At 40.3% G+C, this 23,642-nt stretch overlaps 1 protein-coding gene across 4 annotated transcripts in view; it reads left to right on the forward strand.

Moving 5' to 3' along the window:
• The first annotated feature begins 348 nt into the window (after positions 1-348).
• The window catches only part of sh3gl2a (SH3 domain containing GRB2 like 2a, endophilin A1), a 54,495-nt gene continuing 31,201 nt past the window's right edge, over positions 349-23,642 (forward strand). For 2 of the 4 annotated variants that reach the window (XR_008601429.1, XM_055009899.1), the window contains exon 1: positions 356-572. Coding sequence is in view for 2 of the 4 variants with exons in the window: in XM_055009899.1 (XP_054865874.1) it covers positions 528-572 (45 nt within the window). In the remaining 2 variants the exon portion in view is untranslated. Of the gene's footprint in view, positions 573-23,642 lie in introns of all 4 variants that reach the window. The other 2 variants (XR_008601428.1, XM_055009900.1) reach the window with 2 other exon arrangements.

The raw sequence follows: 23,642 nt of genomic DNA on the forward strand, positions 1-23,642 counted from the left end.
CCAGGGTGCTGGAGAGGTGGAAGCGCAGAGAAACTTTTTTCTTTCTTTCTTTCTTTCTTTCTTTCTTTAATTGCTCCTTTGGGGGCGGTGCAACAACCCCTCTAGAGCTAAGATCACCCCATTTTTTTCTTGGCATCATCTTATTTTAATGGGGAATACGTGTATCTAAATCCAGTGAATAACCAGTCCCGTGCAACTCTTCCACCTTCCTGCAGCTGAACAGGCTCAGATTAGAAACTCTTTTCTGGTCCGCTGCTGAGCCTCGGTGAGGAGGCGGCCGCTTTAAAAGCATCAGGCTCCGACGTCAGCGCCGTTTGAGACATGTGGGTTTGACATCCAATAGACGAGTCAGGGATTTAGTCAGCCCCTTTCTCTCAGGAGATCCCTCCGTGAAGACCAGCGTAAAAGACCGAGGGGTTCGCCACGGCTGCAGCACCGTCAGCAGATTGAATTAGGACCGAGATTTCCTCCTCCTCCGCAGCTGCAGCATCACTTCACCTCCCGGACAGAAGCACCGTGTAGCGACCATGTCTGTAGCGGGGCTCAAGAAGCAATTCCACAAAGCCACTCAGGTAAGAGGACGCGGCGTCCTGCGCACCAGCTCCCACCGGGTGTCAAAGTGTCACATTATCGGAGTGTCCAGATTCTATAATATTCCTGTTTCTGGTGAATAATCGCCTCTACGCTCATGTGAAGTGTTTCTGCTCCCTCTGTTACCTGCTGCCTCTTCCGTCCTGCTGCTTGAAAACACTGCGGCATTGCACCAACAGAATAATTTATTACTCGTGCTTTACTCTAGTTGCTCTTGTGCGTAACGGGAAGACACGATGTCCATCCAAAACCACGTTCTGCTCCGTCTGGGGCGGCGGGTGGCACCACGGTGTGATGATACCGGAGGACGTCAGTTCCTCTCGGTACCCTTCAGATGACATTCCGCGCAGAGCAACAGTCAGATCCGCAGCTCATGGCAGCCACCGCACACTTGCAGTGCGCAAGTTGTAGCCCTGAAACGCAGGCCCTGATTAAATCGGTGTTTCTTGCAGCCAACCACAGTGGGAATTCCGACGCGCACGACGTTATGCAATCGTTAAGTGCGCCTTGGTTGAAAATCCGCTCCTGCCAGCAGCGGCACGCCATGACCTCTGCGCCCTCTAAACGCACTTACCGTCTATTGTGGGATGCCAGTGATAAACTAAATTAGGCCCTGCGTCTTCCCCATCTAATGCTGAATCATCTGGTATTATTAGATCCCAGCCCGGTGCGTGTGAGGCGGCTCGGTTCAAGGTTACTGAGAGGCTTCCTCAGCCCACCCACTCATTTGGCTTGTTGTGATGCTTTATCTCAGCTGTGGAGTTTAACTTTAGGGCCCCTCAGGGAGGCGGTCAGGCTCACATGTGATCTTCTTTGTGGCCGGAGCCTTGGCCAGATCTGTCCCTGCAGCCCAACGCCAACTCCAGGGCTTTGGGTGAGTTTTATATCTGGGGGTCTGAGGGAGGTTGTGGGGGTGAGTCACAGTCAGAGTGACAGCTTCAGACCCCCACAGCAAGACCCCTGGAGGCCCAATGAGTCACGCACACACCACTCTCCTCCCTCCTTGTTGTCCAGATCAACCAAACTTCCACCAGCCTCTATCTACGGGCTCCTGGGTGCATTTTTCTTCATCTTTGCTAGCAGCTGTCACTAAGATGGAGGGTGTAATGGAATTATTGAGACACTAATAACAGCCTGTCTGTTGAAGGTCACTGCCTGCAGATATGAAGCTTTCTTAACTGCACATTATACCTGAATTACACAGAATGAGGTAGCAGTTTGTGAGTTAATTTACACAATTCACAACAGATGCAGTGGAGTCTGGTGTCGTTTTCACGTCTGACACAGGATTTGCAGATCAGAACTGTAAAGTATAACCGGAACAGTTAGAGCTTGTTGAAGGATCACGTTAAGAAGCAGAATAATTTGCTGTTAACACATTTCTCAGCTTTAATCAAGAGCTCGTTATATGAGATCGGATCTCGACAGCAGCCCACACAAGGCATTAGATGGCCACACAGATTGTGTTAATTCTCTGTGATGAGTCTATTGTCACCCGTTAGTGGAGCCTTCTCTCTCCCTGTGTGCATCTGTGTGTGCGAGGTGAGGCTTTATATCTGTAAATATGCATACCCTTATGCAGCTCATGCACAGAAACGTGTTGTCAGGTGTGCAGATATGCAGTGCGTGTGTGCGTCTGAAGTTGTAGATTCTCACACAGCTCTGTCTTCATTACTCAGTTTTAAATCCCGGTGTGATTCAGCCAGCTCCAGGCTCACAGCGAGTTGTCTCTGTGGTCTCCTGCTGTCTGCTTCTCAATGTTACACACACTATAACACACACACAAACACACACACACTGTGGCAGAAGGCTCCTCTCAGCCCCTCTGTTCTCGTGCCGCCTCCCTCCTAATCCAAGTCCAGACTTTTATAGGAAGCAATCTGGCTACTTGCACAGATCCATGCTGTCCAGCCACACTTTAGGAAGACCCCCAACCCCAACACAAGGACAGGGGATCAAGAGATTAAGGGTTTGGAACCGAGGATTTAAAATAATCAGACAGCAGTTTGGAGGGAGAATGAAAATCAGTATTGATGGTTTTTTATTTTACACAAGTTGCACAGTTTTGGCTCATTCCTCGTCGTCTTTCATGACTCAGTGTAGCTAGGAGGAAGCAATGCAGATGAAACGATAGAAAATCACAACTGCAACTGTGCTGCTTTGGAATTAATCATTTAAACCAGAGGCGTCAAACTCATCTTAGTTCAGAGGCCACATTCAGCCCAGTCTGATCTCAAGTGGGCCGGACCAGTAAAATCAGAGCATAGTAACCTATAAATAACCACAACTCCTAATGTTTCTCTTGTTTCAGTGCAAAAAAGTACATTCTGAAAATGTTCACATTTAAGGAATTGTTTTTTTGGTTTTTTGGTTTTTTTTTTACAAAACATCATGAACAACCTGAAATTTCTGAAGAAAATTGAGACACAAAACATTTATTCATCTGGAACTGAACAATACAGTATTTTACTTTATGATCAAAACAACAGAAGTCAGACAAAAAACAAGACAAAATATTACAAAAGTGAGAAACAGGAACAAAGGAACAATGATTTATGATCAAAATGACCCAAAAAATGAGAAAATATTACAAAAAAGATAAAAGTGAGAAACAATGTGACAAAAAATAGACAAAAAACACAAATGACACAAAAAGGAAACAAAACGGTAAAAACATTAAAAATGAGAAACAAAGTGACACAAACATGAGACAAGCCACAAACAGACAAAAAAAGATAAAAACTAGACAAAATATTTTATAAATGGAACACAAACAACTTGTCATGGGATAGAAATGATTTAAAATTTATACATTTACAAATTTACAATTTGTAGTTAGTATCTTCTCTGTAATTTTTGCACTTTACAAAATTGTCTCTTGGGCCGGATTGGACCCTCTGGAGGGCCGTTTTTGGCCCAAGGACCACATGTTTGACACCTCTGGTTTAAACCATTTTTAAGTAAATTCATCTGATGCAGCTCCTCTTTAATTGTGAGGATTTGCTGGTTTGTTCTGTTCAATAAAACGGCAAAATATTTCATGTTGTGATGAACATTTTTCTTTTTTTTATCTAACTATTTATGAGCCAAATAATTATCCACTGATTTGAAAAAGAAAATGATCTGGAGATTAATCAATGGTGGAAATAAACATATTTTTGCAGCGATATCAATTCACAGATAATATGAATTTAAACCATACAACTGATTTTATGGAGAAATCAGCCAAAGAACATCTTATTGATATAATAACTGCCAAATCAGTAGTTCATCATAATAATCCAGTGCCTCAGTGACTGTTTTTATGTAGATTGAAGCATATTTTGAATCCTAAAACACTGCATTGACCTCATAGACTTATGTGTCAGTAATCGCTAATTAGCTCTGCAGCTTTGTCTGAAGTTAAATGTGCGACATCTGCTTGAGAAAATCCTCTTCCTTGGTGAGGAGGCTTGCCGCATTTCTTCGTTATGGACTTTATGGGTGCTGCTGAGAGAGAGTCGGCTCATAAAAGGCAGAATGCCGTGAAGCAACTGGGATTTTATGAGATTCCTTCACACCACCTCAGCTTCACCTTCTCACATACATCACTGAGTAATTTATTTTGCACAATCACACTTTTCCCTGACAGAAGACATCTCTCTCTCTCCCTCTTTCTCTCCCTTTCACCCAAGGACATCCAGTCTCAGTGTTGGTGCACTAATAATGGAGTCATTTTGCTAAAGAAAAGGGAAGCATAGGGCCATGAAGGGTAAAACCCAGCAGGTTCACCAGAAATTGCTTTTTTAAATTTGATTTATTTAGCAAGCAATCCATTAGTCATTCTCACTATGGGCTGCGTTACAAAGTGACACAACTCTGTAATGGATCAGAACACCAGGAAACATTTTGTATTTGATCTAAAAGAAAGTACAGCATCATAACTGTGCATGTGATGGTCCTCTCTATGTGCTCGGCTCAGTCTTGTCGTATTTTTAAAGGTGACGATTTCTTGCTGTTACGTCACGAGTCGGCTTCACCTCAGAGTCAAATGAGTCATGCTCGGAGCAGATGCTACTTTCACAACGCCTCTGTCAGAGTCCAGTTCTGCAGCTGATCGCTTGTGCATACGAGCATGTGATGAGTGTACCGGCGTGATGAGGCTTTTTATTTTGGACTGTCTACTAATGGGTCGTTCCAGAATTGGAGGACATTTTACGTTCCACCCTTCAAATTTCAAATAATCCATGTACAAAATACTAAGACATGCAGTTGTGTGTTTCTTGACTGTTTTCCATCAATCAGTTTGTCCTCTTGGTCAGCAGTAACAGCTAAATATCTAGCTTCTACTCCTGAGAAAATGTCTAATGTCTAAACAGTTGAAATCATAGAAATGGTAGATGTTTTTGTCACTGTGTTGGCATCTTGACCCGAAGTCCCATTTTGCATCACAAGTATCTCGAATAATCAGGTTTTTTTTTCTTTTTTACCTCATTAATGTGTCTATATAGTGTGTTTTTCTTATTATATGGCGAAAGACATCATTAATCATCCAAATTATGACTTGCAATTGTGTTGTGTGGACTAGTTTTACAGTGTTAAATCAGAGCTGTAAGTGAGCCGATGTGCTGGAGCTGCAGTGACAGAGGAGAGGTACACCACTGTTCAAAAGTTAACTTAGAAATGTCCATATTTTTGTCCAGTTTTTTTAATGAATGTATCATTAAATGAATCACAAACCCAGTCTAGACATTGTTAATGCAGTAAATGACTATTCTAGCTGGAAACAGCTGATTTTTAATGGAATATCTCCATAGAGGTACAGAGGAACATTTCCAGCAACCATCACTCCTGTGTTCTAATGCTACATTGTGTTAGCTAATGGTGTTGAAAGGCTAATTGATGATTAGAAAACCCTTGTGCAATTGTGTTAGCACATGAATAAAAGTGTGAGTTTTTGTGGAATACATGAAATTGTCTGGGTGACCCCAAACTTTTGAACGGTAATGTAGGTCACATTTGAGATGAAGCAACAGTGTAGAGTTACATCTGAGTCATTTTAAGGCAAGAAAGAGTTATTTTCATGAAAAAACATCTAAATATCTAAACCACAAGTGTTTCATAAGATAAGATGTTTCCTGAGAGAGAGCACTGTGTATGCTTACAGCAATGTTCTTGGCTTCAGAATAACACCATATGGCTACATAATTTACAGTGCAGTTCATTAATTCTTGTTTATTAGAGTCTAATAGTTATTAAATTATTATTCATCACAGTGATAAACTGAGGGTGACGGCTCCACAGATTCAGTATATTTCAGTAAAACAAGATTTGTTGAAACGCCCTGTCACTAGGCGCCCTGTCAAAGTGTGGTTCTCATTTACTGATCACCCATTATATTTCAGGAATGATCTCTACAGCTGTTTTAACATCCATCCATCCATCCATCCATTATCTATTTACCGCTTAACCCTCATTAGGGTCCCTATGCCAGCAGACTAGAGGTACATGTCCACCTGAGCCGTTTTTCCCGCATGTAAACGCACCGCCTCTGAAAATCGCCCGCTTGGTGGGCGTGTACTTGAGACCAGTAGGCGGTATTCAACTCCTGCCGACCTTCTTCTCCAACTATCCTGCCTTCCCCTGATTGGATAAACGCATCGCCTCGGGGCCTGTCTACTCCTGGATTTCAAGCCGGACCAACATGGCGGCTCAATTGCAAAGTTTCTGTTTTATTACGAAAACAGTTCAGCAAAAAGTATTTCTGAAAGCATTTGAGGAGCAACCTGTGCAGCAGCTGAATCTGTCCTCGTAGTTGAATGACAGCTTGTTTACACGTTTGGCGTAAGTTTCGTGATGCGTCAGCTCTCCGCACGCCACACCGAATTTGCATAAGTAGAAGTTGAGTCTACTTTATGCAAATGAGCTGCAGCCCTCACCGGGGAGATGCACCTGATCACAGTTCGAAAAGCACCACAATGGAACCAGCATGCAATGCAGTGTGTTTCATATAGACAATGAATGGAATGCGTGAAATAGACAGATCAGGTGGACACGCACCATTAGGGGGAAGGCAGGGGACACATAAAGACAAACAACCACACTCACATTCACACCTACAGACAATTTAGAGTGACCAGTTAACCTCAGCATGTTTTTGGACTGTGGGAGGAAGCTGGAGAACCTGGAGAAAACCCACACATGCACAGGAAGAACATGCAAACTCCATGCAGAAAGATCCCAGGAAGCAAAACGGGGATTTTCTAGCTGCAAGGCAACAGTGCTAACCGGCAAGCTACTGTGTTTTAGCATGACACTGGGAAAACTGTTGGAGAGAGAAAAAAAGCAGCATGACGTGTCGGCCATGTTCTGCGTAGAAAACTAGATTTTCTGTCAGGATACTGTTGCTACATGTAGACGTGTGTTTGCTGGAATCTGCATCCGTCAGTTATCAGGGTTGGATGGAGTGTGTTTCCTGCAGTGGGTGATGGAGCGGTAATCCTTGATTCTGTATTCAGAATTGGTTGGAGTAGAGATTTCCCAGCATGTGTGCTGAATACTAATATCAGAACCATTCACGCTTTATGATACGTCATTTCATTTGACAGTTTGTAGTAAACCTCGGGGACTTTTTTCTTGGTCCATTTAGATTTAATTCTTCATCCCTATGTGTGTACATACAGGCGTTTCCAGCATGTACTCGGCTCCTGCCTCATAAATAAAGTACAAAGTGTGCAAGCACGTATGTGGACGTGCATAAATGCAAGCCTGGGGACGGCAGCGGGGTCCTTGGATGTGGTGGACGCCTGCGGGGCTTTAGGGCAGCAGATTGTGAGTGGGTGACTCATCCAGCCTGGATACTCACTAGGCTCTACTGCAGTGCAGCGTAAAACAGATCCAGCTGGGAGATAACAGATGGGGAGGGTTGGACAAAAACATTGGAGCAAAGGAAAAGACTTAAGAGAAGGCCTGAATAAAGAGGAAAGAGAGGGAGATAGAAAGCACCCTGGAGGAGGCGGGGAGTGGCAAAGATATATATATATATATATATATATATATACATATATATATATATATACATATATATATATATATATATATATATATATATATATATATATATATATATATGTATGTATATAATGTGACAATGACTTATTTTCCCAATTAACGACTTTTGCATGCAGTCCAAATCCCAAAGATGTTTAGTTCTCCAAGGAGGCGGACTTATGTGACGATTGGCATACGTTTGTCTGTCTGTCTGTTAGCAACATTACTCAAAAACAGACAAACGGATTTAGATGAATTTTTCAGGGAAGGTCAGAAATGACACAAGGACCAAGTGATTAGATTTTGGCAGTGATGCGACTTATCGCATCACTGCCATCACTATCGCGACTTATAATCTGGATTCACGGATTTAATAAAGATTTCTGTATCATTGCGAGATAGCAGCACAGCATCACTGTAACTATGAGAACAAGTGAACACTACATCAGTTGCCTGCTGACGATCACATGATTGTGATCCTACTAAAAATTGACCGCTGTTATATAAAGAACAATTGATTAAATTGTGGGGGTGTTTCTGAGTCCCATTAATTCCCGCTGCCCACTACATATTTAGGTCATGCGATTTGGTATCCGTACATAACATACACATGCATAACACACGACTGTGCTTAGCGCACATTTTGTTTGTGGGTACATCTTTATTAAATGGTCACATTCTATGGTGCCGTGATTTTTCAAGATTTCAGCCATTGGAAATGATACGACTGAGCAATCTTGGTGGAGTACTGCGCTCGAATGGTTAATCGGTTCAATTTTTATGGCTCCATTTCTGAAAAAAGAGTGCCATATTTCCCAATAAAGGATTACTGTGGTCAGAGGATACATCCGGTGGGATTGTTTTATGTCGATACTGGATGATTCTGCAAATCATCAGACTGCATTCATGTTTTCTTGCATCTGTGGCAGCTGTGGTCTGGTTGGGAAAAAAAACGCCTTCGTGGTTAATAAACTGTGGCTCAGCTTATGGAACTAACTAATTATGGAATGCTTGTAACAAAAAGGCAAATGTTTCCTGCAGAGCTGTGACAGAACACAAGCTCAAATCCAAGCCAAATGTGCTGCACACCCATCCTGACCTCTACACCTTTGTGGCACACTTCCCCCCCTGTGCTGGCACTGAACCTTGGCAGTGGATGTAAATCGTGATGCCCAGAATGGTCCAATATGAACATAACGGCCGTAGCGACAATGCCTCATGTCTGCCACGTGCTCATACGACAAAAACCCATTGTTGAAACGCTCTCCGGAGGGATTAATGCTCCTTTCAGCCGACACAGTGGATCCAGATTTGGCCAAATGAGGATCAGCATTGCAGTAAAAGTGACGCTGCACTGGATTGGGTCCAGCGGTACAGTACCTGCGGCAATCTACCTCCCTTCCTTTTTAGCTCGGTTTATTTTCTTCCCTCTTGATGCTTCTAATGCTCTGTTTCTTTTCATTTGCTTTTTTAAAAAAAGAAAAGATCTTACTACGGCAGTTGAGTAATTTTTTTTTCTGTAATGTCTCCATCTACAGATGTGTTGTCCTTTGCTTGAGCTTTCCAAACAGTCGTACCTTCTTGTCAACCCTCTGACAGTAAATCTCTCTCAAATGTTTGGTTTTGGTGGCTGAAGGCTGCTCCCTTCCTGAGGGAAATCTTTCACTGGTTCTCAGACGTGTTTTTCTCTACGTTAAGGTCGCAGTGACAGTTTTTCGGACTAGTGTGAGCGTCAAATGTCACCTCCATCAGTGCACCTGCAGCAAACCAGTCATTTTCCTGACACCGCATTAATCCTCAAGACAGCATTACAGCAACTAGTTTTTGTCTGTTGACTCTTGAACGTGTGACTCACCATCCCCAGGCCTGCAGTGGAAAGGTGTGGCCAGAAATGACACAACCGTGAGTCTGACTTACCGTATATCTCACTGAATCTAATATATTTACTCAGTTTATTAAATAGAAGCTGAACTTTGGCTGAAACTTTGAATACAATGTCAGAGATACACTACCGTTCAAAAGTTTGGGGTCACTCAGAAATGTCCTTACTTTTGGAAGAAAAGCAGTTTTTTTTTTCAATGAAGATAACATTAAATTAATCAGAAATCCAGTCTAAACCAGGGGTGTCAAACATGCGACCTGTGGGCCAAAACTGGCCCTCCAGAGGGTCCAATCCGGCCCGTGGGACGACTTTGTGATGTGTAAAAATTACAGAGAAGACAAGAAGACATTAACTGCACATTGTAATATTTGTAAAGCTGTACATTTGTAATAATTTCTAGACCATGACAAATTATTTTGATCATAAAGTAAAATGCTAGATTGTTTATTGTTCTTTTGTCATTTTGTGCCTAGTTTTTATAATATTTTGTCTGGTTTTTTGTTATTTTTTGTCTTTCTTTGTCTGACTTTTGTCATTTTGATCATAGCATGAAATACTCTATCATTCAGTTCCAGATACCTGTGACTAAATGTTGCGCCTTATAGCCACTCTGTGATCTGTAAGTTGTAATGTCTAAATGATAAACTGAGGCATAATGTTGAAATTTAATTTATTTTTCTTCAGAAATTTCAGGTTCAGCTTGTTTAGCAAAAAGACAATTCCTTAAATGTGAACTTCTTTGCACTGAAAGAACAGAAAACATTTCGAGTTGTGGTTATTTACAGGTATTTACAGGTTATTATGCTGTGATTTTACTGGTCCGGCCCACTGGAGATCAAATTAGGCTAAAAGGGTCCCCTGAATTAAAATACATTTGACACCCCTGGTCTAGATATTGTTAATGTGGTAAATGACTATTCTAGCTGGAAACGGCTGATTTTTAATGGAATATCTCCATAGAGGTACAGAGGAACATTTCCAGCAACCATCACTCCTGTGTTCTAATGCTACATTGTGTTAGCTAATGGTGTTGAAAGGCTAACTGATGATTAGAAAACCCTTGTACAATTGTGTTAGTGCATGAATAAAAGTGCGCGGTTTCATGGAAAACATAAAATTGTCTGAATGACCCCAAATTTTTTGACCGGTACTGTAGATTGTAGGTAAAAGCATTCCACTGGTCGCACATTTCTCTGTTCTTGACCTGCACCGGAACTATTATTAGCTTGTCCTCTGGTTAAATGCTGTGTAAAAAGGGGAACTAGCGAGATAAACTCATTAAATGTCTTCATCCAGTGGAAGTGTGGGTGAGCGATGTTTAGCCAGCTCCAGATCTGTCAGAGGAGAAGACAGAGGAGTGAAAACGGTGATGCCTGGTGTTCTGCAGAGTCATTCATTCTTGTGTAGACAACCACTAGAGGTTTTATGGTTTGGCTATAGAAAGTAGGTTGCTGCTTATCACTGTCCGTGGTTTCTCTCTCGTCTTCTCCACTTGTTTCCTTCTCGCTCTCTCTCAGCATCAGTATTCAGGCCATGGTTGATGTTTTATTCACGACTTGTATATTATATATTCTGGGCATCACCCACTGCAGGAGAGACGAGTGTTGACTTTGGGGCTGGAAAAGCGAAATTCTCAGGACTTGTTTTTAAGCGTTAGGAAAAGGATATATTCACACAGTCAATGGGAAGAATGAGCGTTGATGCAAGGGTCTGTAGTCTGCAGGTGGACTGGTTGGTTGATATATTGTAATCCAACCAGAGTCTCATCGGTCGGACAGTCGGTGGTGTCACATGTATGCAGCGAAAAAGCACCGCATCAACAGCCTTCCAGTTCATTATTTTTGGCAGTGGGTGGAAGAGACTGAATGTGAAAAATGGGATGTTTTGTATTTTCACAACTTTGCACTCGCTCAACCTAATCGATGATGCTAGGTTGAGTTTATTACATTTATCAGACTTTACTTGGAGTCGGCTTCGAAATATCTGACTCCATGACAAAGAAGTTGTTGTGGCTGCGTTTTGCCCAAAACAGTTTTTTTAATAAAGAGAGACCAGAAAATCCATCCATTATCTGTACACTACTTAGTCCTCATTAGGGTCGCGGGGGGCTGGAGTCTATCCCAGCTGACTTAGGGTGAAGGCAGGGGAGCCCCCGAACAGGTAACCAGTCTGTCACAGGACTACATATAGAGACAAACAATCACACTCACATTCACACCTGCAAATAATTTAGAGTTACCAATTAACCTCAGCATGTTTTTGGACTGTGGGAGGAAGCTGGAGAACCTGGAGAAAACCCACGCATGCACAGGGAGAACATGCAAACTCCATGCAGAAAGATCCCGGGAAGACCAGGACGTAAACTGTGATTTTCTAGCTGTAAGGCGAAAGTGCTAACAACCAAGCTACTGTGCAGCCCAGACCAGAAAATGTGAAAACAAAAAATTTGAATACCACACCTAAACAACCAACACAGCATTTCATCTAAAAACAGCAGGCTAACCCGACTGCATCATGTTTCTCCATAGTTCTTGTACTCCGGCCCGAGGGACGACTTTGTCAAATGTAAAAATTACAGAGATGACAGTAACTGCAGATTGTAAATTTGTAAAACTATATATTTTAAATAATTTCTAGACCATGACAAGTTGTTTTGATCATAAAGTAAAATACTAGATTGCTCATTGTTCTTTTATAATTTTGTCTTGTTTTTGTTGTTTTTTGTATTTTTTGTCTGACTTATGTCATTTGTCCCATGTTTTTGTCGTTTAGTTTCTCGTTTTTGTCTCGCTTCTGTTTTTTGTCTTATTTTTGTCATTTTGTGTCACGTTTTTGTAGAATTTTGTCTTGTTGTTGTTGTTTTTTGTCTTTTTCTTGTCTGACTTTTATTGTTTTGATTATAAAGTAAAATACTCCATCATTCAGTTCCAGATATCTGTGACTAAATGTTTTGTGGCTTTGAAGATACTCTGTGATCTATAAGTTGTAATGTATAAATGATAAACAGAGACATAATGTTGTTGAAATTGAATTTGTTTTTCAGATTGTGATTTGTAAAAATGCCTTAAATGAGACATTTTTTTTGCACTAAACAAGGGGAAAAATTTAACTTGTCATTATTTATAGGTTATTATGCTCTGATTTTACTCGTCCGGCCCGCTTGAGATTAAATTGGGCTGAATGTGGCTCCTGAACTAAAATGAGTTTGACACCCCTCCCCTATGTAGATATTCCATTAAAAATCTGCCGTTTCCAGCTAGAATAGGTGGAAGTGGCAGGTGGAGTCATTCGGTGCACTGTGGTTGAAGAGCAGGCATGGCCACGACCAAGATTGGCAGCTCCAGTTGGTACTTTTGCTTTCATTTTCTGTCTAAATATGATTTTCACCGTTAATATAGCATGTTGAAAGCTCAGTAATATTTTGTTGTGTGACCATCCCACAATTAATATGATCAAAAAGCAAAGCAGTTTCCTTTTACACGCTGATAAAGCTCAAACAGGAATCTCTGCTCCAGGGACGTTCAGGTCACACCACTATTACCTGAATCTATAACTCACTCTCCTTCAGACCAATTCACCGTAGCTAGTTATTGGCTTCTGTTTAACTGTCAGCATGGTGTGGACATGATGGAGGGCATAATTTGCAGATATGGATGTGTTTACAGCCCCAAAGACCTTGTACGAGGCATTGCATGTGATGGGTCGGACGTTCTCTCAGGATTAAATAAAGGGTCACTGTCCAAACTGAGGTCACAAGCTAAATCACGTGATATGATCATATTTTTAGATTTAAACAGATATATAATCTACAGATATATGTTGCTCCCATGTTTTACAAATGCACATTTCCTCTGTGCATCTGTCAAATAGTATCACAGTGTCAAACATTTCACAAATAAATGACTAAAAAGAAAAAAAATGCATTTTTTTTGTACCACAGCTGAGTTTTTCCATCTTTTCTACACTCTGTGTCATCTTGTAGTGTAATATTTTTTGGGTGTGATATACTAAAAATGAAAGATGATATAATTATGGCAATTGCTATTAAACTAAAGAGTAGAGATAAGACGTGTATAAAATACATAATAGTGAATATTCTAGTAATGACTGATGTTCTGATGGTATGGTGTGTCTGTGGAGGACACACAGCTGGAAGATCGTGAAGTAAAACATATATTTTTAGTGTAAAGACAAATCACATCCTTTGTAGAAAAATCAATTGTGGAGTACTCAAAACAATGCTGTAAACTTAAGGTAATATACCTTTAAAAGAGGTGTATCAGAAACATAACAATACATAATGGTGCACTGCCTGGTCAAAAAGTCACCACTTAGATTTAACTAAGCAAATAGGTAAGAGCCTTCCATTGGATAATTACTGCAGTGATGAATAAGTTTCAGCTGCAACAACTTATTTAACTCTTGCTGATGCAGTGAGGAGCTTCTCATTTCTTAAACAACCGTGTTGGAAGACATATCCTGTGGTCATAGAAAGGATGTTAATCTGTCTCAGAAGGGTCAAATTATTGACCTGCATCAAGCAAAGAAAACTAAGGAGATTTATGAAACTACTAAAATCAGGTTAAGAACTGTTCAACGCATCATTAAAACATGAAGGATGGTGGTGAACCATCATCTTTGAGGAACAAATGTGGTCGGTCATGTGGTCTGATGAGTCCAGATTTACCCTGTTCCAAAGTGATGGGGGCATCAGGGTAAGAAGAGAGGAGGATGAAGTGATGCACTCATCATGTCTAGTGTCTACCAGCCTGTGGGGGTTTAGGGTTATGATCTGGGGTTGGTCAGATTCAGCAACGTTATGTTCCCAAAGAATGAGGTCAGCTGACTACCTGAATATACTGAATGACCAGGTCTTTCCATCAATGGAGTTTTTCTTCCCTGATGACATGGACATGTTCCAAGATGATGATGCCAGGATTCATGGGGCTCACATTGTGAATGAGTGGATCAGGGAGCATGAGACTTCATTTTCACACATGGATTGTCCAGTCCAGTCCAGACCTCAGCCCCACTGAGAATCTTTGAGATGTTCTGGAGAAGACTTTGTCCAACTCTCCCATCATCAATACATGGTCTTGGTGAAAAATTAATGCAACTATGGACAGAAACAAATGCTGTGACATTGCAGAAGCTTTTCAAAATGATGACACAGCGAATGTGTGCTGTACTCAAAGCTAAAGGCTGTCCAATGAAATATTAAAGTGTGACTTTTTTTTTGGCCGGGCAGTGTATAATATGCATGAAATCTGTCTCAAAATAATAGAGCAAAGTCTGAACATGTCTGGACATGTTCTCTGTAAAACATGACCTAATGATAACCTAATGTCTTCTGTAGGGGATGAGCTAGTGGTGGAATATGATAACCTGATGTCAAGATCTGACCAATAGATTTAGAAAAATATCATGGTGTCAGAACTCCATCCATCCATTAGCTATACACCGCTTAATCCTCACTAGGGTCGCGGGGGGGGCTGGAGCCTATCCCAGCTGACTCGGGCGAAGGCAGGGGACACCCTAGACAGGTCGCCAGTCTGTCGCAGGGCTACATATATAGACAAACAATCACTCTCACATTCACACCTACGGGCAATTTAGAGTAATCAATTAACCTCAGCATATTTTTGGACTGTGGGAGGAAGCCGGAGTACCCGGAGAAAACCCACGCATGCACAGGGAGAACATGCAAACTCCATGCAGAAAGATCCCGGGAAAGCCGGGACGCGAACCAGGGACCTTCTTGCTGCAAGGCGAAAGTGCTAACCACTACGCCACTGTGCAGCCCGGTGTCAGAACTCTCTCTCCAAAAATACACCCTATAGACGTGGAGTAAATGATCAACTCTCACAGCATGAAAGACAATGCACAGCTCAGTATCTCTGGCTTTTCTTGTGGTGATATCACTGCTAAGAAATGCTCCTGGGTTTTTTGTCGACAATTAATCCTGCTGCCTCTGAATGCTGACTTCTCCTAGGGATTCTTTGAAGATCTTTAAAGAAGCTTTTTAGACATTTCAACACGGTCAAGTCTTAGACTCTGGCCCATGATTTGGGACTTAGTTTCCACTACTTCATATTTTGCGGGTAATGCTTTTATATTTTGTAGAGTTGCGTTGCTTTAAATGGCAGAAAAGAGGACATTTGAACAGGAAATGAGGAGAAAAAATGGACTGAAATGAGAGGAGGAAGTGGTGGAGAAAAGTGGAGAGAAGAGAGGATGTTGGGAACAAAAGAGGAGAGGAAGCAGAGAATCCTCAGTTTGGCTCGTGAGGGGACAATAATGAGGCAGAGAATGTGCTTTTTTTCTATGTACACGTCTGCTATGGCAAATTTCCAACAGTGTTTTCAGAGGAAAGTATATATTTAACTGTGAGGACGTTCCCTCGGTAGGAAACCATGTTATTTGAGCTGAACCGTGCACAGTGAAGCCGGTCGGCCCGTGCACAAACAGCATCCTCCCACCAGCTGCAGGCTGAATGGCTTGTCAGGGATTATACTCCGATTAATCAGTGACTTTGCATCATATCGGAGCTGTGTGTGACTCAGAGTCAGTGCGCTACAGCAGTAATCTGTGAAACGTGCTGCATGTGCTGCACCAGACTGCCAAACGTACCATGTGACAGGGTCAGAGATTCAGGGACTCTGCCGGGCTTGTCTTTATTTTTTTATTTTTTTCAGATTTTCATGCTGTGTATGATTGTACTGAAAAATGTTCAAACTATCAAATAATGATCATGTAAAGCAGAGGTGTCAAACATGCGGCCCGCGGGCCAAAACCGGCCCTCCAGAGGGTCCAATCTGGCCCACAGGACGACTTTGTAAAGTGTAAAAATCACAGAGAAGACATTAACTGCAGATTGTAAATTTGTAAAACTATAAAATTAAAATAATTTCTAGACCATGACAAGTTGTTTTGATCATAAAGTAAAATACTAGATTGCTCTTTTGTCGTTTTGTGTCTCATTTTTGTCATCTTTGGTCTTGTTTTTGTTGGTTTGTTTTCTTTTTTGTCTGACTTTTGTCGTTTGTCTCATGTTTTGTCATTTTGTTTCTCGTTTTAGTCTTTTTGTGTTTTTTTGTCTCGCTTGTGTTCTTAGTCTATTTATTTTGTCATTTTGTTTCTTGCTTTTGTCATTTTTTTTGTCTCTGTGTCATTTGTGCAATTTTTTTGTCTCCTTTTTGTTTTGTTTCGGTTTGTTTGTCGCATTTTTTTGTCATTTTGTTTTTCGCTTTTTGTTTTGTGTCTCGTTTTTGTAGTTTTGTGTCTCATTTTTGTAATATTTTGCCTTGTTTTTGTAGTTTTTTGTCTATTTTTGTCTGACTTTTGTTGTTTGTCTCATGTTTTTGTCGTTTTGTGTCTCATTTTTTTCATTTTGTGTTTCCTTGTTGTCTCGCTTGTGTTTTGTCTTATTTTTGTCATTTTGTGTTTTGTGTTACTCATTGTTTTGTGTGTTGTTTTTGTCATTTTGTTTCACGCTTTTGTCATTTTTTGTCTCATTTGTTTAATTTTTTGTGTCGTTCGTCCATTTTTTTGTTGCTTTGTAACTTTTATGTCCAATTTTTTGTCTTTTTTGTTTTGTTTTGTGCCGTCCGGCTTACTTCAGATCAAATTGGACTGAATGTGGCCCCTGAACTAAAATGAGTTTGACACCCTTGATGTAAAGATACAGATACAGTATTTATTTTGGTATAATCCACTAAATATGCCTTCAGTATGTAATTTTAGCTAGGTGTAGTAATTAAATGAAATTAAACCCTCACTATGATGTCTTGTAATCCCTCTTATGCTGTTGTTTGCTGAGCAGTTGAGTAATTATTTAATTACAGCTGTGTCTGTATAAACAAGCCCCTTTATCACCTTCTAGACTTGTAAAGTTTAACAAAGTTGTTTTTCTGCTCTTCACTCAGTATGATGAACACCACCTACAGGCTATATTGTAGATTAGGCACCTTAAATTATTATTATTATCTAAATGAAGGATAGCTTTTTAATTAGGGGGAGATGTTTATGGAGGTGTGTTGTTTTCGCTGCTGTGTAATCAGGCAGAAGAATGTGGCGGAAAGTTATTTTGAGGTGATCGAGTGCAGTTAAGTAAGTGGCAGAGAAGAATATAAATAGAACTGAGATTTAAGTGGATTTTTTTGTACCAGTCTTTAAAGTTTGTGTGTTTGTCTGCATGAAGCACACAAAAACCAACATAAAAGATGTTGTTAAAGTGAACTATGCAACACTTTGCTTTGAGTGTTAGCATTTACAAGCAGTGTTAATCTGATTTATAATGGATTATAACCCATAAATGGAGGCTGATGTATAAACAGCTGATGACACAGTATAGTAACACACTTAACGGGAGATGCTATAGGCTAATTGTTCTCCTTATATTACCTCATGATAATATATGCATTAATAAGCACCTAAAAATGTTCCACATCAGGGGTGTCAAACTCATCTTAGTTCAGGGGCCACATTCAGTCCAATTTGATCTCTAGTGGGCTGGACCAGAAAAATCACAGCATAATAATCTACAAATAACGACAACTCCAAATTTTCCATTTGTTTTAGTGCAAAAAACTACATTCTGAAAATGTTCACATTTAAGGAACTATCTTTTTACAAAAACATTATGAACAACCTGAAATCGTTTAAGAAAAATAAGTTCAATTTCAACAACATTATGCCTCAGTTTATCACTTACACATTTCAAGTTAAAGATCACAGAGTGTCTGCACAAACATAAAGCATTTAGTCACAGGAATCTGGAACTGAATGATATAGTATTTTACTTTATGATCAAAATGACAAAAGTCAGACAAAAAAAGACAAAACAACAAAAACGACAAAATATTACAAAAATGAGACACAAAATGATATAAGAACAATGAACAATCTAGTATTTTACTTGATGATCAAAACAACTTGTCATGGTCTAGAAATTATTTTAAATTTATAGTTTTAAAAATTCACAATTTACAGATAATGTCTTCCCTGTAATCTTTATACTTTACAAAGTCATCCTGTGGGCTGGATTGGACCCTCTGGAGGGCCGCTTTTGGCCCGCGGGCCGCATATTTGACACCTCTGCTCGAGAAGAATGATGTAATTTATTATTTGCTGGCAGTTTGTTTTTTTTAATCTTCTGTTTGATGCACTGTCTTCCCCTAAAAATCTCATATATGTGTCTAACGACTGACATCAAATTGTTAACTGACAGATTTTGGAAAAATTCATCACAGCAGAGTTTCCAGTAAACAGGGAGTAGAAAAATGGATTTAAGCATGCGGGCATTAAACGTACGAGTCAGAGAGAGTGCACATCTCAGCCTCAGTCAATAAATTATTGATTTTAACCTGTGCACGGACACAAACACGCCACTGCTGACCATCTCTCTAATGCAGCTGCAACAAAAGCTGAACTTTACAGCTTTCATGATGGGAGGATTTATTGCAGGGTTGTTGAATTTGACTGCTTTAGTTTTATCTCTGTGTACTCAAGAAAGTGTCCGTTTGAGTGGTTCCCCAGACACACTTCAGGCTTTTGGCATTTTGCTGTAAATGATGCGTTTATTATCCAGCTTTGATTTAACACCTGGAGATGAATGTTGAATTGTATGTTTTTGTGTTCATGGAGGTTCAGCAGTAGTGATCAATGTCCTGTGTGTCATTACGTGTCCGGTGAGTCTGTCATGACCTTCTTTATGGGCATGAAATCTAATCAAACCAGACCAGCATTGAATAGCAGCTAGTCAATATCAAATATACAGAATGTCGGCCCGCTGAGGCTTTTCAATTTTCTCATCTTTTATTGGGTCATGCCGGCTTCTGCCTGCATTAATATTATTGTTTATTTTGGGAGGGGTTTGTGCAGTGTGATTAAAAGTTTAGTATCAGGAGGGTGAGGATTTTGCAGTTTTATTGATTTTAGCATAAATGCTGCTTGTTTATTCCAGGCTGAATAAGAATTGAATGGCTTGAACTTAGAAGGCATTTATCTTCACTGGCAGTCATAATGAATCTGCTCCAGTCTGAAAAGCCTGTGTTGTGTTCAGGGACCTCTTGTCTTGGTGGATAATGGCAGCGTCTTGTTTTCACTAGTGGTGCTGTTTTTCTGCCGGCGTGCTGTCACTGTTGTACTGACTCTGCTTATCTTATGTGTCGCTGCTCCAGATCTTTTGTCGCTCGCATCTCTTCTTATCATCTCTTTTGTGATGTGTCCTCAACTGTCAGTGGTTCATTTATTTAAGAGGAACAGTGTCCAGCTCAGACAGAAATGTCATCATTTGATGCACTGTACCAGATTATAGCTTCAAGCTTATTCACAGCTGCAGTCCTTTGGCCGGTCAGAGCAAACAAACAACACAACAACTGACAATAGAGAGTTGTTACAAAATACAGAGTTATGCAGAAAAGAAAACACAAGATGCACAATACAGTCTAACCTAGATCTCCAGTTTATTCTGTCATACTGCAATATTCTAACGCAGGACATTAAGCTAATAAGAACACAAACATGTACACTACCGTTCAAAACTTTCACTTCAAAATGTCCTTATTTTTGAAAGAAAAGCAGTTTTTTTCAATCAAGATAACATTAAATGAATCAGAAATACAGTCTAGACATTGTTAATGTGGTAAATGACTATTCTAGCTGGAAACGGCTGATTTTTAATGGAATATCTCCATAGGGGTACAGAGGAACATTTCCAGCAACCATCACTCCTGTGTTCTAATGCTACATTGTGTTAGCTAATGGTGTTGAAAGGCTAATTGATGATTAGAAAACCCTTGTGCAATTATGTTATCACATGAGTGAAAATGGGGAGTTTTCATGGAAAACATGAAATTGTCTGGGTGACCCATAACTTTTGAACGGTAGTGTAGATTGTAAGTAAAAGCATTCCAGTGGTGGCACATTTCACACATTTTTCACCTCTCCTTCCGGTATGTAGTTAAATAAAGATGCCACGGAATCTGTGTTTCTCTTTTCAGAATCCTATTTACTACAGAAAACAACAACAACAAAAACAACCTCTAGGCAGCAGCTTACCACACTGGAAATGTTAAATTTTTCTGAAGGTTTGGTTTGTGGAATAAAGCAGCTCTGCTAAGTGTTACTTTTTTGACTGAACATTGTTGCATCCTTTCATTAGCACCACCCAAGATGACTGGGATTGATTGAAAGACATGTAAACAAGACAAGCCAGACCATCCTGCACTGTCAGTTCTAGAGAATGGTCTGACCATACAAGGCTACAGAAGCTTTAATGTGGACATTTTAGGCATTTCTTTCTTGAAAACGACTATTCAACACTGTTCTCAGTTAAATTTTGTTTATTAAATCATTGATGAATAATCTAAAATATAACAAACAGTATCATACTGTGCAGTATTACAGTTTTCCTCTCTCTATATATTTTTGCTCTACATGCATGTTAATCGTATGTGTTTTCCTTCTATCTCCCTAATCTAAATCCTTCTTTTGTTTTTGAAATGTCAATGATCTTTATTTCCAGGAGCATTAAATCCTAGGGGTAGCATTATGTAAGTGTCTCTGAACTGAATTAATTCTAAAAAAAATAAAAAATGTATTTTTTAACATGAGAACTGCAGTTTGACGACATCGTCTTAACTCAGAGCTTCACTTAGAAGCTTTTTCCAGCAACGTCTCCCAGCATACTGACGATCTTGGCCTAATTGGGGCCTTGAGATGCAGTTAAAAGCTTTCCTACTACTAAATTCAGACAAGACTGAAGTCATTGTATTTGGCCCCAAACATCTTAGAAAATTGCTTTCAAAGCATATAGTTACTCTGGATGGCATTACATTGGCCTCCAGTACTACTGTGAGGAACCTCGGTGTTATCTTTGACCAGGACATGTCCTTTAACTCACACATAAAACAAATCTGTAGGACTTCCTTTTTCCACCTGAGAAATATTGTGAAAATCAGGAACATCCTGTCTCAGAGTGATGCAGAAAAACTAGTCCATGCATTTGTTACTTCTAGGCTTGACTACTGTAATTCCTTATTATCAGGTTGTCCCAATAGCTCTCTGAAACATCTACAGCTGATCCAAAACGCTGCAGCCAGAGTACTGACGGGAGTTAGCAAGAGAGATCATATTTCTCCTATACTGGTTTCTCTTCATTGGCTTCCTGTTAAATCTAGAATAGAATTCAAAATCCTTCTTCTGACATATAAAGCTCTTAACAACCAATCTCCATCATATCTTAAAGACCTGATAGTACCATATTACCCTAGCAGAACTCTTCGCTCTCAGACTGCAGGCTTACTTGTTGTTCCTAGAATCTCTAAAAGTAGAATGGGAGGCAGAGCCTTCAGTTATCAGGCACCTCTCCTGTGGAACCAGCTCCCAGTTTGGGTTCGGGAGGCGGACACCCTCTCTATTTTTAAGACCAGGCTTAAAACCTTCCTTTTCGACAAAGCTTATAGTTAGGGCTGACTGGGTGACCCTGACGGGGTGAGCTGGTGTTTTCATTTGCACAACTGACTTCCCCTCTTGACGTCCCTTTAGTTTGCCCCTAATTATGCTGCTATAGGCCTAGGCTGCTGGGGAACCTCTCTGGATGCACTGAGCCCTTCTCTAACTACCTATGTATTTACTACATATACCATTATTGCATTACATTCACTCTGTTTCTTTCTGTGTCCTTTCTCCGAGTGTCCCTGGTCCCAGAGCTGGATGCTGGATGCTTCAGATGTGTGGCTGTGTTTTATGGTCCTTGTGTCCCACCCCCCCACCTCTCTATCTCTACCCCTCTATCTCTACCTCTACCCCTCTATCTCTACCTTTCTACCTCTTCTGTCCCTCTCAACCCGCCCGGCCAGCAGGCAGATGGGTCCCCCCACATTAGAGCTGGGTTCTGCTCTAGGTTTTTTTCCCTGTTAAAGGGGTGTTTTCCTTGCCACTGTCGCCTTTTGGCTTGCTCTGGGGGTCAGGCATATGGGTTCTGTAAAGCGTCTTGAGACAATTTGACTGTAATTGGCGCTATATAAATAAAATTGAATTGAATTGAAAACTGTCACCAGAATTAATACATCTGACCTGTTAATGTCATAATCAGAAAAGCCACTGGATCACATATAATGCAAGACTTCAGTGCCGTGAAAAAATATTTGCCCCCTTCTTGAATTCTTATTTTTTGAATGTTTACCCCACTTTAATGTTTAAGGCCATTAAACAAATTTAAACATTAGACAAAGATAACCAAAATAAACACAAAATGCAGTTTTAATGATGATATAATGTTTTAAGGGAAAAAAGCTATCCAAACCTACTTGGCCCTAGGTGAAAAAATAATTGTCCCCCTTGTGAAATCATGAATTAACGTGAACGGCTTAAAAAAACCAAAATGAAATGGACTTGAATCCGATTGAAATGCTGTGGCGTGACCTTAAAAAGGCCGTTCATGCTGGAAAACCCTCCAGTGTTGCTGAATTTAAACAATTCTGCCAAGAAGAGTGGACCAAAATATCTGAACAGAGAGGTGAGACTCATTGCCAGTTATAGAAAATGCTTGATTTCAGTTCTTGCTGCTGAACGTGCCCCACCAGTTATTAGGTTTAGGGGGCAGTTACTTTTTCCACACGGGACCAGGTAGCTTTGCCTATTTTTTTTTCCTTAATGAATAAAATCATTATTTAAAAACTGCATTTTGTGTTTTCTTGGGTTATCTTTGTCTGGCATTTATGTTTATTTGAGGATCTTAAACATAAAATGACGACAATAATGGCGACAAAAATAAGAATTTGAGAAGGGGGCAAATACTTTTTCACAGCACTGTTTGTGCTCACTTTGTGTGGGTGGATTAATATTGTCATTTTATTCCCTACAGGCACCTCACCTGCTTTTGAATGGCACTCTCTAGAAGTATTGATCAGGTTAGATGCTATTCAAAATTGGGAAGATGCTTTAAAATAAAACTGACTAAAATGTCACTAATTAAAGATAAAGCTCGTTAAATGTTTGTTGTTCATGCCTAATAAAGTGAACTGTATTAAGGATAAATGATGTGGTCATGCACACACTCTGCAGGCAGCGGTCTGAAGCCGAGCTTTAATAACTATCATCAACACTGATTTTCACTGTTCATTATCCAAGACAG

The sequence above is a fragment of the Amphiprion ocellaris genome, chromosome 4, assembly GCF_022539595.1.
Source record: "Amphiprion ocellaris isolate individual 3 ecotype Okinawa chromosome 4, ASM2253959v1, whole genome shotgun sequence".
In the NCBI taxonomy this organism is placed as follows: Eukaryota; Metazoa; Chordata; class Actinopteri; family Pomacentridae; genus Amphiprion; species Amphiprion ocellaris.